A 13641-nucleotide genomic window follows, 5' to 3' on the forward strand; every position below is an offset into this window, starting at 1 on the left:
TAATAAGTTTGGGGGTTATTTGTTATGCAGCAATGGATAATATCCATTCTCTCCTTATTCCTCAGCAACGCAGACTCTATTTTGGGCTGGGGAATACTAATATGCTCAGTTAAAATCTTGCCTTTCCTAGTCCCCCATTAAGTTTGATGTGACTATATAACTAAGTTCAGACAAAAAAGAAACAAGTAGATGTGTTGTATGGAACTTCCAGAAGGTTCCTTATAGGGAGATGTCTCACTGAGTGATGCACTTTTTCTTTTCCTTCTTCCTCATTCTTGATGCCTAGAATGGAACTCTAGGACATGAAGTAAACATGAAGTTAGAAACCACACTCTAGGAAACAGAAAGAAGGAAGGAATAGGAGTCCTTGATGCCCATGAAGCAGCCACACAAGCACTGGACTCCTTACTTACAGACTTACCTTAAGTGAGGAAGAAATAATCTATTACTTTTTTTTTTTTACAGTATTGTTATTTTGGATTTTTTCTTATGTGCACCCAACCTAACCCTAACTCATAGAGGGCTCATGGCTTTTGTAGCCATCCGGATCCTTTCATCACCACCATGCTGTCTGCATCACTTCTTTCAAGCCATTCTCTCACATAGGAGCAAACTTCCTCGCAATCCTTCAATTCCTCATTCCCTTTATACTGATCCCTAACAGCCCCCCTTTATGCTCTTTATGGCCACTTCATTCCAGGTGGCCACTCGTAATACATTGATGAACTATTTTGCCATTGATTGACACTATCTCTGGATTTTCACTGCCTTTGGTCACAACCAGGCATCAAAATTATTCCAAGATTCCAATAGTTCTGAGACCCTGATGCCCTTAGCCAGTCTAGTACCAATTTCTGTATCAGTCAGAGTCATTAGTTACAAGCAACAGAAATGAACTCCATCTTATTTAAGCAAAATATATATATATATTAGTACATTACATTTATAAAATATATTAGATATATTAAAGAATTACTGGAATGCCTGGAGGACTAAATACAGAACCATAGATTTAGAAATACTGCCCTAAATTAAGCTGCATTGTTTTCTCCATGAAGACAGCCCTGCCACCACTGTCCCTTGCACAGCTGATGTGGTTGGTGCCAAACCCTCAATGCTGCCAAGAACAAGCTCTGTAGGGGCCCTCATGCACCTAGAACTAGACCTTGTCACAACCCCTTGCCCCTGTAGAGGATTCTTATGGTCCCTGTGTCCTCACTACTACAGATTCCTTAACTTAGTCTGTGATGAGTGTACATGATTGGCTGAGACTAGGTCAAGTGTCTGCATCTTGGTTGTAAGGGAAGTTTAGAAAGCAAGTATCTGACATCTGTTAGGTGGGGAATTCCCCTAACTTAGAAAGTGGTTTCAGATGCTAGATAACAAAAAAAGAATAATGAATGTCAACTCTTTCCTGCTGTCAGGCCAGAGTGCCAAGAAGGACTGGGAGAATCACACTTTTCTGATTCCTCTGGATTTTCCCAAATATCTCCATTTCACCTGTTACACATTTATTATTTCCTAATCAATACATTCATTCACTTTAGGATGTGGCAGAAAACTTGACTATGAACAATCTGCCAATTACATGATTATACTCTTGTTGCAGCCTTAGATTGCTGCCCACAAACAGACATATCCTTACCAAAGTTACAAATTGTCATGCTGTTCCTCATCTGCTTGTACCCTCTTGACCCACCTTCCTGAGGTTACAAATGTAGACAGTATACACCAATATTTTACCATTTTTCTACTTAATCCTCTGAAATTGAAACCTCAGGGCAAGGGGGAAAACTGAGGTCAAGTTCTGAGAGACAACATGCAGTAGTTTTTCCAGCTACTTTATTATCACCTAACAAGGTCATCTCATTTCTAGGCTCAGGATGGAGATTCTGACTACATTTCACCTGATATCAACAGGGCCAGTTCCATATTTTAGGGTCTGCTCTTCGCATCACTATGTGCTTAATTCAACTTGAAATAGATTAAATGTAAAGAAGAATGTGTTGGGTGGGGGGCGCCTAGGTTGCTCAGTTGGTTGAGTGTCTGTTGATTTCAGCTCAGGTCATGATCGCCCATGGTTGTGACATCAAGCCCTGTATCAGGCTGTGTACTGACAGTATGGAGCCTGCTTGGGATTCTCTCTCCCTCTCTCTCTTCCCCTTCCCCATTTGTGCTCACTCTCTCTCTCAAAATAAATAAATAAACTTAAAAAAAAAAAGAAGCATGTACTGTATAACAAAATTCAGTGGAGGGCTGAACAACTAATTTGCAAAAAGAGTAAAGATGTCTCAGGAATAACTGGAACGAGGCTCCTAAATTCTCACCTGAGTCTCTATATCTTTTGCCTCAACTTCTTATTTATTCTTTCTTCACTACAGACCATATTCTTTCTCTTTGTTATAGGGAAAATGGCTGCAAACATTTCCTGAGATTTATATTTACAGCTTTCGCCATCCAAAAGAGAAGGTCTTGTTTCTCAATTTAATTAAGAAGAAATGATGAGGAGCACATGGGTGGCTTGGTTGGTTAAGTGTCTGACTCTTTGTTTTGGCTCCAGTCATGATCTCATGGTTCATGAGTTTGAACCCCACATCAGGCTCTGCACTAACAGCAGGGAGCCTGCTTGGGATTCTCTGTCTCCCTTGCTCTCTGCCTCTCCCCCACTCGTGCTGTCTCTGTCTCTCTCCAAAATAAAATAAAATTTAAAAAACAAAAAGAAGAAATGATGGGAAAGGGTTTATTGACCCATCTTTGGACAAGTATCCACACCTGGACCAATTATGGCTGAGGGTAGGATTGTATAAGAGCAATGATTCCCTAGGTATCCATGTGGATGGAGGAGACAGTTCCCAAGAGAGGAGTTGTGCTGGGATGACCACACCATAGATGTCCACTATGGCAGTCCTTATGCCGTTTCCTTCCCATGCACAAAAACTTGGATAAGCTTGTCAATATAAGGCATAGTTGTTAGGATCAAACCTTTTTTTCTTCTTCCCTTTTAAAATGTTTATTTTTGAGAGAGAGAGAGATTGGCAGAGAGGGAGAGAGAGAATCCCAAGCAGGCTCCATGCTGTTAGCACAGAGACTAACATAGGGCTCAAACCCACAAACCATGAGATCATGACCTGAGCTGAAACCAAGAGTCAGTTGCTCAACTGACTGAGCCACCCAGGAGCCCCTTCTTCCTTTTTTATAGGGTCCACTCACCTCACCATCTATGTACCATTCTCTTGTCCAGGCAACTAAAACATTCTAAGGAGAACTTCCCCATAGATAAGAATCCATGTACCCCATCAGACTAGGAGATTCTTAAAGAAAGCATCCAGGGTTAATTTATTCCCATGTTCTAGTACCCCATGAAATGCTATCATGGATCAGACCCTAAAAATATTTGTAGAATTGGATTAAGATCTTTCCTCATTCTTCAGAGATCCTTGATGGTTGAACATTTGGGGCCCTGGAAAGAAGAGGCCTAATGCTAGAAGCTAAAAACTAATGCTAAAAGCTAAATAGGTGGGGTGCCTGGGTGGCTCAGCCGGTTGAGTGTCTGACTTCGACTCAGGTCATGATCTTGCACTCTGTGAGTTCGAACCCCGCGTTGGGCTCTGTGCTGACAGCTCGGAGCCTGGAGCCTGCTTCTGATTCTGTGTCTCCCTCTCTCTCTGTCCCTCCCCCACTCATGCTTTGTCTTTCTCTCTCTCTCAAAAATAAATAAACATTAAAATTAAAAAACAAAATAAAACAAAAAAAGTAGAAATTGGTAGTATACTGGGTAGCCTAAGGTACTAGTGGGAAGAAAAGAATGGTCAACAAGGTTGTCCCCTTAATAGATGAACAAGAGACTACAGGTTCTAATAGACAAGTTGGGAGGATACACAGTTAGTGTATTTGCTTCCAACACTCCCTGGAGCAGAGAGTCACAGCAGGAGAGAATAGGGATTTGGAAAAAGGATGCTTGTGGATTTTGTTATCCAATACATTCTTCTTTATGTTTAATCTACTTCAAGTTGGATTTCTGTCACTTCCAAAGGATGCTTCATAGATAAATGGGTGGGGAGGAGTTCTAGGGTCCTCATGCAGGACCTGACAGTGTGTTAACTTTTCACTGATAGATAAACTCTCTTCCTTTTTAGAAGTTAGACATGGATGTCTGATCAAGCTTTGCTTCCAGTCATGATTGGACAATGATGACACTGAGGACGTTGCTTCAGAGGGCAAGAAGATGAATTTCCACGGTAGGGAAGAGCCACTGCTCCATGTTCTTTCCATAGGAGAGAAGGACTGGCGAGGGGTGCCCTGGATTAATAAGTCAGCTTGGCAGCCACATTCTGAGCCTAGGCAAGCCTGACCTCAGAGGCTACTCATAGAAGTTGGAATAAGGTGGTGGTACCTGGGAATTCCCAGGCTGTCCTTCTCCAAGTGACCACAGGCAAAAAAAGTTCTCCAGAACATGGGTCCTTCCTCATCCATTTTCAGGGCTCTTCCACTAGCCAGGGTCACAGAGTAAGTTAGTTGTCAGAGCAGAAGAAAAACAGTCTCTCCCTACATTCCTTTTTCATGCTGCTCCCTCTGTGGGGGGCTCCTCCCATCCTGACACACTTCACTGTGTGGAAGTGACTCTACAAGACCACTCCTTGGACCTCTGTCTCTTCATCTGTAAAAATTAAGAGGTCAGTCTGGGTAACTGCTGAGCCCTGATTTCTTCTGAAATCTTAAGGATAGAGGTGATGCTATGGTGCAATGATAGGAGTTTTTGTCCAGATTATATACCCAGGTATGAGGTGTAACAAGCCAGAGAAGTCTGACCAGAGTGTGGTCTGGGTCTCTGAGTCACGCAGGGCTGAATCAGTTGGTGAGAGGGAGAAGGAAGTGTGCATATGGACAGTGGTGGTGGCAACAGCAGCGGTGGTGGTAGCTAATTTACTTAATGTTTACTATGTGCTAGGTACTATTCAAACATTTTATATATTTTAATTCACCTAATCATTAAAATCAACCAGTTTATGCAGCCACTCTGGAAAACAGTGTGGAGGTTCCTCAAAAAATTAAAAATAGATCTACCTTATGACCCAGCAATAGCACTGCTAGGAATTTACCCAAGGGATACAGGAGTGCTGATGCAGAGGGGCACTTGTACCCCAATGTTTATAGCAGCACTTTCAACAATAGCCAAATTATAGAAAGAGCCTACATGTCCATCAACTGATGAATGCATGAAGAAATTGTGGTTTATATACACAATGGAATACTACGTGGCAATGAGAATGAAATATGGCCTTTTGTAGCAATGTGGATGGAACTGGAGAGTGTTATGCTAAGTGAAATAAGTCAGGCAGAGAAAGACAGATACCATATGTTTTCATTCTTATGTGGATCCTGAGAAACTTAACAGAAGACCATGGGGGAAGGGAAGGGGAAAAAAAGTTAGGGAGGGAGGCAAACCATAAGAGACTGTTAAAAACATAATAAACTGAGGGTTGATGGGGGTGGGAGGGAGGGGAAAGTGGCTGATGGGCATTGAGGAGGGCACCTGTTGGGATGAGCACTGGGTGTTGTATGGAAATCAATTTGACAATAAATTTCATATTTAAAAAAATCAACCAGTTTACAGGTGAGAAAACTGAGGTATAGAGAGGTTAAATGACTTACCTTAAGTCATAAGCTTGTAAGTGGCAGAGCTAAAACCAGCTATCAGGCTCCAGAATCTGTCATTACTCATGGAAGTGAAGACATTATGCTCAGCAAGAAGGCATCACAGCAAGACTACTGCAACACTATTTTGTGCTAGAGCATTTTTTTTATTCCCCCAGGAATGCATGCATATGTGGGAGGGAGTTTTAGTCAGGACAAGCTCCCCACATCAGCTCTCAACCACTAGCCTCTTGAGCGTGAGGTCTTTGCAGAGTCCAGCCCACTCTGTTTCTTTCTTCTTTTATGAAGAGTTCTCGGGAAGCCCCCTTTCCTGCCCCCATATCACTTCCACACCACCACCACCACCACACCACGCAGCCTAGCCTCCAAAGTCCCCTTATTTCCACCATCTGGAAGACCTGAACCCAGTAGTCGACAGGATTCAAAGAATTTGGGGGGGGGGGCTATGTCTGTTTCTTTGCCAATCAGCAGGATGCAAATGGCTGCCTGCTGAGAAAAGAACCTCCAAGTCCACAGCCCTGAGTCATGGGAAGGTCAGCTTCTGCCCTGCTAACTGTGCAACATGCACATTACATAAAATTTCTAATCACCACTGCGATATTTGATTACCTATAAAGGTGTCAAGCACTCAGAGATTATATTGGTCAGAACTTTTGACTGCAGGTATCAGAAGCCCAACTTAAAGTAGGTGTAGACAGAGAGGAGACTTTATTGGCTCAATGACCAAACCCAAGCTGTAGAAATGATAGGGATGGATCATGGTCTCTGAGAAAACTGGAACCAGAAGCTCTTTGCCTCTCCTCAGATCTCTATTTGTCCCTGCCTACAAGCTTCAATTGTTCCTTTGCTTCAGCTTTGTCATTGGAGAAGGGATCAGGCCCCCTGCAAATTCCTCAGACGAGGGAGAACTTTCTTGCAGGCAGAAGGGTGGCTCAGCAGAAGGAAGTTTCCTGTCCCTGCGGAATGAGGGTATGAAAAGGGGAGGATGATCCCTTTCCGGTGAGTGGGGAGTAAGAATCAGGGGATGAGGATTCCTTCCCCAGAAATAAGGGCGGGATTCCCCAACACAAAGATTCCAGCTTAGCTTTCCTTAACTCAACAGGCAGACATGAGAAGACCTGTGATGTACAGAATGATGAGCTCGACAGTGGTAGAACTGGGAGGTAACAGTTCTGTCCTGAGACATTGCACTTTATTGTGAATATTGGTAACATGAGTAACCAAAAGAGAGGGAGGTACTATGGGACACCCAACATAGTCTAGGAGTATCACAGAAAGCTTCCAGGAAACAATAATGTCCAAGTTGAGACCAGATGGATAAACAAGAACCCACCAGGTTTGGGTGTTTTGGGGAGGTAAGGGGGAGTTGGATGGGGGAGGGGGTAGTGGAATGAACATTCCAGCTAGAGAGAACAGTATGAACTAAAAGATCAATGTATGAGGGCTTCAAAGAAAGCCAAGGTGAGGTAGAGGTAGAGGTAGGCTGGAGCACTGGTACAGAGGACACTGTGACCAGAATGAGGGCTTGGATTTGATCATGAGGGCAATGGAGAGCCATAATAGGTCTAAGGAGAGCACCTCTGATTTCTCAATTCTGAGATCCCTTAGGCTTCCTGTGGAGGATGTGTCACAGGTGAGCAGTACGCTTCACACACCAGTGGGGAGGACTTTTGAAGCAATTTTGCTGCCAGTTTTAGAAGTTTATATCTAAAAAGTAATTAGAGAAAACACTTCAAAAAAACCCCTGTGGCATGGAGCAGTTACAAAAATTGGAGATAGGTGGTCCTTGTGTGAAGCAAAGAACTGGTGGCCAGGGAAGTGGGTGACCTGAGGATAGTCACGTTCCCCACTAAGTTGGTAAATTGGGAGAAGATATTCCCAGAGTCCTTCTCTCATCCTGCAAGGACTTTGGTAATAAGGTGCCACCCTCCCCTGGCCTTCTTCTGGGTCTTCAGTCCCCCATCTGTAGGACCTACCAAGATTTGGGTGGAGGAGGCCGAGGGCTGGGTGAGGAGGCTGTCCAATCCACCTCAGGTAAGCTGCCAAGGCAAAAAGCTTTTCTCTTCTGTTCTAGAAGGGAGTCTGTGTTGGTTTTCCCACAGTGTGAAGGTCTGTGTCTGAATCTGCTGAGGGCTAGGTCTGTGACCAGCTCCAGAAAGAGTCTAAGTGGTTTTCCTGGTGAAGAAAAGGGGGGGGGGTGGTTAAGAGGCTTAGGGAAAGTGTGGGGGTCACTCAGTTACTCCTGATCCTGACATTCATTGCAAACAGTCTTTGCGGACGGTGCTGAGGACCAGCGAGTCACACTGTGTGGAGGCACACAGGGAAGACTGGAGCTGGGGAACTAGAGGGGAGAGGCAGGCTGGCCTGAAGGTACAGGGCACAGTTTTGTGGCCAAATCAGGATAGAGGGCTATCGGCTGCAGCAACCCTCCCCCTCAGCAGCCTCCCGTGGCCCCTCCACCAGAATCCTACCACCCTCTGGGTGATCCCGCTGTGGGTCTCAGCTCTCCAAAAGCTCTTTCTCTCAGCCTCTGTTCCTCCTCTCCCTGTCTCTGGCCTTGTCTTTCTGAGACTATCCCTCCGTGTGCGTGTTTCACTGTCCCTGCCCTGTTTTGTCTCCTCTCTCTCCTGATCTCCATCTCAATCCCTGATTCCGTCCACATCTCATGCGGGTGCCTTCTCTGTCTCCTCATTCTCTTTCTCCATTCCCTCTCTGTCTCTTTCTTATCTTTGTCTGTTCTGTTTCTGCCTCATCCACATCTCCATCCCTGCTTTTCTCTTGTATGCACTTCAGCTCTGTCTCCATCTCTGCCCCTGTGCACCTCCTTGGCCCCATCTCCAATCTCTCTCTGGTCCATGTCTCATCCTTGTCTCCATCTGTGTACTTGTATCGCTCTTGTCCCTTTCTCCATCACGTTTCTGTCCCTTTCTCTCCCTGTGTCCTCTCTTCATCCACGTCCCTATTCCAGGCTCCGTCTCTTCCTTGTCCGTGTCTCCATCCCCCTCCTGGGCTGCCTCCGTGGTCCCCGCCGGGATGGGGACCTCGCTGGGGGCGGGGCCGAGGGGCTGGATCAGAATAACTCGGTTATCGGGACGAATTAAATTAACTTCTTCACATGAGCGCCGCCAGGCCTATTTCCCCTCCCTTCTGCTGGGCCGCAGGTGGGGAGGCCGAGGAAAGGGGTTGGGACCCTCCAGCCTGGCACTATGCGTAGCGAGCGAAGGTCTGGTCCAGATTGGGGCCCGATGGGGACTCTAGGGATCGGTCCCCGCGCCACCCCTCCCTGCACCTCGGGAGCCCAAGGAGGGCGGCGGGGACCCTTTGGGGTGGGGGTCTGGTGTGGCTGGGGGTGGGGCCTGGGAGGCCCAGGCCCCGCCCCACGGAGCTCGCCCCGCCCCGCCCCCTCCGCGGGGTCCTGAGCGTTAAAAGGCGCGCGGGCCCGGTCTGGCTGCACTTGCATTGCACCCGGGCGGAGGGTGGCCGCGACGGGGCGGGCGGACTCGCGGGCGCTCAGAGCCGGCCTCGGGTCCTCGGCGCCAGGCGCTCGAACCCTTATCCCGACCCCCACCCGGCCCGGGACCCGGACCCCAACCCCAACCCGACCCGGCCCGGTCCGGCCCCCGACCCCGACCCCCGGGCCGATGGACTACTCCTACCTCAATTCGTACGACTCGTGCGTGGCGGCCATGGAGGCGTCCGCCTACGGCGATTTCGGCGCCTGCAGCCAGCCCGGCGGCTTCCAGTACAGCCCCCTGCGACCCGCCTTCCCTGCGGCTGGTCCGCCCTGCCCCGCGCTCGGCTCTTCCAACTGCGCGCTTGGCGCTCTACGCGACCACCAGCCCGCGCCCTACTCGGCAGGTGAGACCAGCCCCGGCCCAACCCTCCCTCCAAAACCTGCGGAAACCCCAGCCCCTGGTCTATGTGGCAGGTGACTGCGACTGTCCCCCACAGCTGCCACCATCCTTGTCCTCCAACACCCCGCGGGAACCCCAGCCTCCCTGTAAGATGGGGTTCCCCTAGACAGAGTTGAGCCCCACCCTCTCATCCTTCCCCTTCCTCTTTCTCACTGCCAGATCCCTATCCTGTGCTCTTTAGGTCAGGGAAATAGATCCCTGGTGCAGCCCCAGACCCCTCACCAGGTCCACTTGTCCCCACCTGCAAAGACTTACCACCAAACCTCTCCATCCCCGTATCCTTAGAAGATACTCCGGCTCAATCCAATCAGATCCCATCCTTATCCCCACCCCACTTCATGTCTGACCCCCAGCAAGGGCTCCTGCAGCAGCTGAGCTGCCCACATGGAAACCTTCCTAGAGCCCCAGCATCATCAAGCCCCTCCTGCTTGGTTTTGAACCCATCCTGCCTGTGTCCTGACCCTCTTGCACCACTGAATCCCGTTCTGTTGCCAGAAGAAAAGAGTTAAGCCACTTTCGTTCCCCCTGGGGCCTCTCCCAGCTAGAGTCCTGCAGAACCCAGAGGCAGCCCCCACCACTTCCAAGCCTCTTGATTCAAGTCCCCATCTGAACCCTCAACCTCATGGAGCCTCTCAGCCATCCCCATCTCACGGTTAGAGTCCAAGCTGCCCCACCCAATGTCCTTATCTCCTTCCTTCCTGAGAACACCACTGGGACCCAAGTAGAAGATTGGGGCCTGAAGGGTGGGGAGGGATGGTGCGATAGGAACCTAGATTTGGAGAAATGAAAACCAGCAAGATGGAGGCAAACACTGGAACAAGGATGGGGAGATTGGGTAGTCTGGGCCAGATGAAGATGAGGATTGGGGAGATACAGTCAGGAAATGGGGATATGGGCCCCAGAGAGATGGAGTTCTGAGATGGGGAGTTGAGGACAGATACAGAGAAGTGTGAGCAAAGACAGGAAGATTGGGGACCATGGGAGAAATGGGGACCCAGGGCTGGGGAGATAGAGATAAGAACTAGGTGATGGGGACAGGAATTATGGGAGATGGGAACCAAGGAAGACTGGCAACAGAGATGAGGAAGATGGGATAGGAATGGGGTGTTAGAGACAAGGATTAGGGGGGAGATAGAGAACTAGGGACATAGGACAAAGATGAAGGATATTAGGGACCCCTAAAGGATATGGACACCTAAGCAGGGCTTGGAGACAGGGATGAGGAGACAGTGTCAGCAACACTGTCTGTGGGGCAATGGGGATTGGGATGGGGTAAATGGGAGACAAGGATGGGAAGAGAATGAGGGAGGGGGGTAGGGCTGGCTGTGGGGGAGTTGGGACACAGAGGTGCCTGGGAGGAATGAGAAGGGCAAGAAGAAGGTGAAGGAACCTGGGTGGGGAGAAATACGGACTCTTCTCAATGGCCACAAAGAGAAGAATGGTTCAGAAGGGGAAAGCTGAAGAGAGATGCGGATGGAGAGAGATGAGGAAGAGGAGAGGGGGACCAACATCTGGAGGAAAATGAGGCATGAGAGGGGGCTGAGAAAATGAAGCCTAGGAGAAGAGAAATGGCAGGGTAGAGGGGGCCAAGTCCCTACATGGCAGAGTGTACACAGGCAGGGCCGAAAGTAGACCCAGGCCAGGGAGTCTCAGTCACCCAGCCAGGTCCAGAACTGGTACTGGGAAGACTCACGATACTGATAAGACGTGACAGCCAAGGTTAAGGTGGACATGGCACAGCCTGAAACCAAACGGGCAGACTGACCAAGGCAGAAACACCCAAGCGGAGATCGGAGGGGCAAGTGGACTGGAGGGAGATTAGGGAACAAGGCGGTGGGTGAGGCCAGGTCAGCGGTCTTGACCTGAGGATCAGATCCTTGTTCCTTCTCCTCTGCTCTTGGGCCCCATGTCTACCTGCGCCCTGTCCGTCTTCATTCCTGCCAGCTCCACTGAACGGTAGGGAAGAGGCTCAATTGGAGACTGAAAGGAGGAAGCCGAGGGGCCAGGGAAGGGGCAGGGACCGCGAGCGATCTCAGGGGCAGGACACAGCCGGCTGAGCTCTGCCCCTCACACCTTCACCCTCTTTGCTCCCCCTTCCTGCACACACCCCTAGTGCCCTACAAGTTCTTCCCGGAGCCGTCGGGCCTGCATGAGAAGCGCAAGCAGCGGCGCATCCGCACCACGTTCACGAGCGCGCAGCTCAAAGAGCTGGAGCGCGTCTTCGCAGAAACTCACTACCCCGACATTTACACGCGTGAGGAGCTGGCGCTCAAGATCGACCTCACGGAGGCTCGCGTGCAGGTGCGTGTTTTGCGTGTGTAAACGGGAGTGTGCGCGTGTCAGGGGGTGGGAAGTCAGTGCCCGACACCTGGGGGCCACGGGACAGAGTGGCAGGCAGGTGCAGCCTGGGGGCGGAGAGCTGGGACCAGGAGCTAGGGCGCGGTCTGGGGGTGGTTGGGAAGGAGAGGATGGGCAGCTGCGGTAGGCGAGGGGGCCAGGACTCGGCAGACCTGAGGCCCTAGGGAGATCTGCGTGTTCAGCCCCCCAGATTTCCCCCTCAGTCTCCCTAGCAGGGACAGGCGTGCGGAATCCTGGAAGGAGGCCGAGTGGGTAGAGCGGGAGCCCGGGGAGGCTTCAGTGCCAAGTGAGGCAGAGGAATACGGGAAAGCCAGTGAGCGCCTCCACGTCCCCTCCCCAGGTCTGCAGCTGTGAAATCCCCGAGCCGGGAAATCCCGGGCTCTGGGCAGGCACAGGGCCCAGGAGAGCCAGGCCAGGGTAGATTCTGTTGTCTATCTCAGAAATCCAGTACAGAGGTTGAGCTGGTCCGCCCTTACTGGAGACCCTGAACAAAAGGTTTCCCCTGTGCCCCAACCCGTTCTCAACCGCCGTTGGACACCCCAGGTGGAAATTCCTGGAGCTTCGTGTAGGAAGGACTTCGGGGCAGGGCTTTGGGTGATGAGGGGAGCGAAGGCGGAGTCCCCGAGACCAAGAACACTGGGTCCGCGGGTGAGCAGATCCCAAGGGGGAAGACCTGGAAGGAAAGGGCAAGTGGAGGAGAAGAGGTGAACAGAGAGGTGAGGAGGGCAACGGGTCAAGTGGAGGGCCAAGGGGCCAACGCTCAGAAAGCTGGCAATAATCCTGATCCGGTCCCTTCTGGACTGAGGGTTCACCCGCGCCTTGCGGCCTCGGCCTGACCGGCCCCTGTGCCCGCAGGTCTGGTTCCAGAACCGCCGGGCCAAGTTCCGCAAACAGGAGCGTGCCGCCAGCGCCAAGGGTGCGGCGGGCGCGGCGGGCGCCAAAAAGGGCGAGGCGCGCTGCTCGTCCGAGGACGACGACTCCAAGGAGTCCACGTGCAGCCCTACGCCCGACAGCACCGCGTCGCTGCCGCCGCCGCCCGCCCCCGGCCTGGCCAGCCCGCGTCTGAGCCCCAGCCCGCTGCCTGCCGCCCTGGGCTCCGGGCCCGGCCCTGGCCCCGGGCCACAGCCGCTCAAGGGCCCCTTGTGGGCCGGCGTGGCGGGCGGCGGGGGCGGCGGGCCGGGCGCGGGCGCGGCGGAGCTGCTTAAGGCCTGGCAGCCGGCGGAACCCGGGCCGGGGCCCTTCTCGGGGGTTCTGTCCTCCTTCCACCGGAAGCCTGGGCCGGCCCTGAAGACCAATCTCTTCTAGCCGCCGGACTCTGGAGGCTCCGGGCCTGTCCCCCAGAGACGTCCTTGCCCCTCCAGGACCTGACAGAGTCCCTCCCCATTCGGGCACCCGCCTGAAGTGCCCATCCGTCCCTACCCCTACCATGTCTGACCCGTAGGTGTGCCCTCCCCAGCTTTGGAGAGAGATCAAGTCAGAGACACTCTCCTCCTCACCTACCCTACCCAGCAGAGCGGGGTACTTTTCACTGGGGCCGCCCCCCCTCCCCTCCCCAATTCCAGCTTGGTTTTCTTTGGAACCGGGATGAAATAACAGCGCTGGAATGTGAGGGTCCTCAAGTTCAGTAACAGCCTAGCTCTGCAGCTGGCTGGGTCACTTAGCCACCAGCCTGCTGCTCTAGCCCCTGGGCCAACCCACACTGACCCCACCCGTT

At 51.2% G+C, this 13641-nt stretch overlaps 1 protein-coding gene across 1 annotated transcript; it reads left to right on the forward strand.

The window, feature by feature from the left end:
• Positions 1 to 9296: 9296 nt before the first annotated feature.
• Positions 9297 to 13631, forward strand: PHOX2A (paired like homeobox 2A). Its single transcript, XM_042958501.1, has 3 exons — positions 9297 to 9513; positions 11683 to 11870; positions 12783 to 13631. The coding sequence occupies exons 1-3, from the start codon at positions 9297 to 9299 to the stop codon at positions 13230 to 13232; spliced, it is 855 nt and encodes a 284-aa protein (XP_042814435.1). The 3' UTR covers positions 13233 to 13631.
• Positions 13632 to 13641: the final 10 nt, after the last annotated feature.

The sequence above is a fragment of the Panthera tigris genome, chromosome D1 (assembly GCF_018350195.1).
Source record: "Panthera tigris isolate Pti1 chromosome D1, P.tigris_Pti1_mat1.1, whole genome shotgun sequence".
Classification (NCBI taxonomy): domain Eukaryota; kingdom Metazoa; phylum Chordata; class Mammalia; order Carnivora; family Felidae; genus Panthera; species Panthera tigris.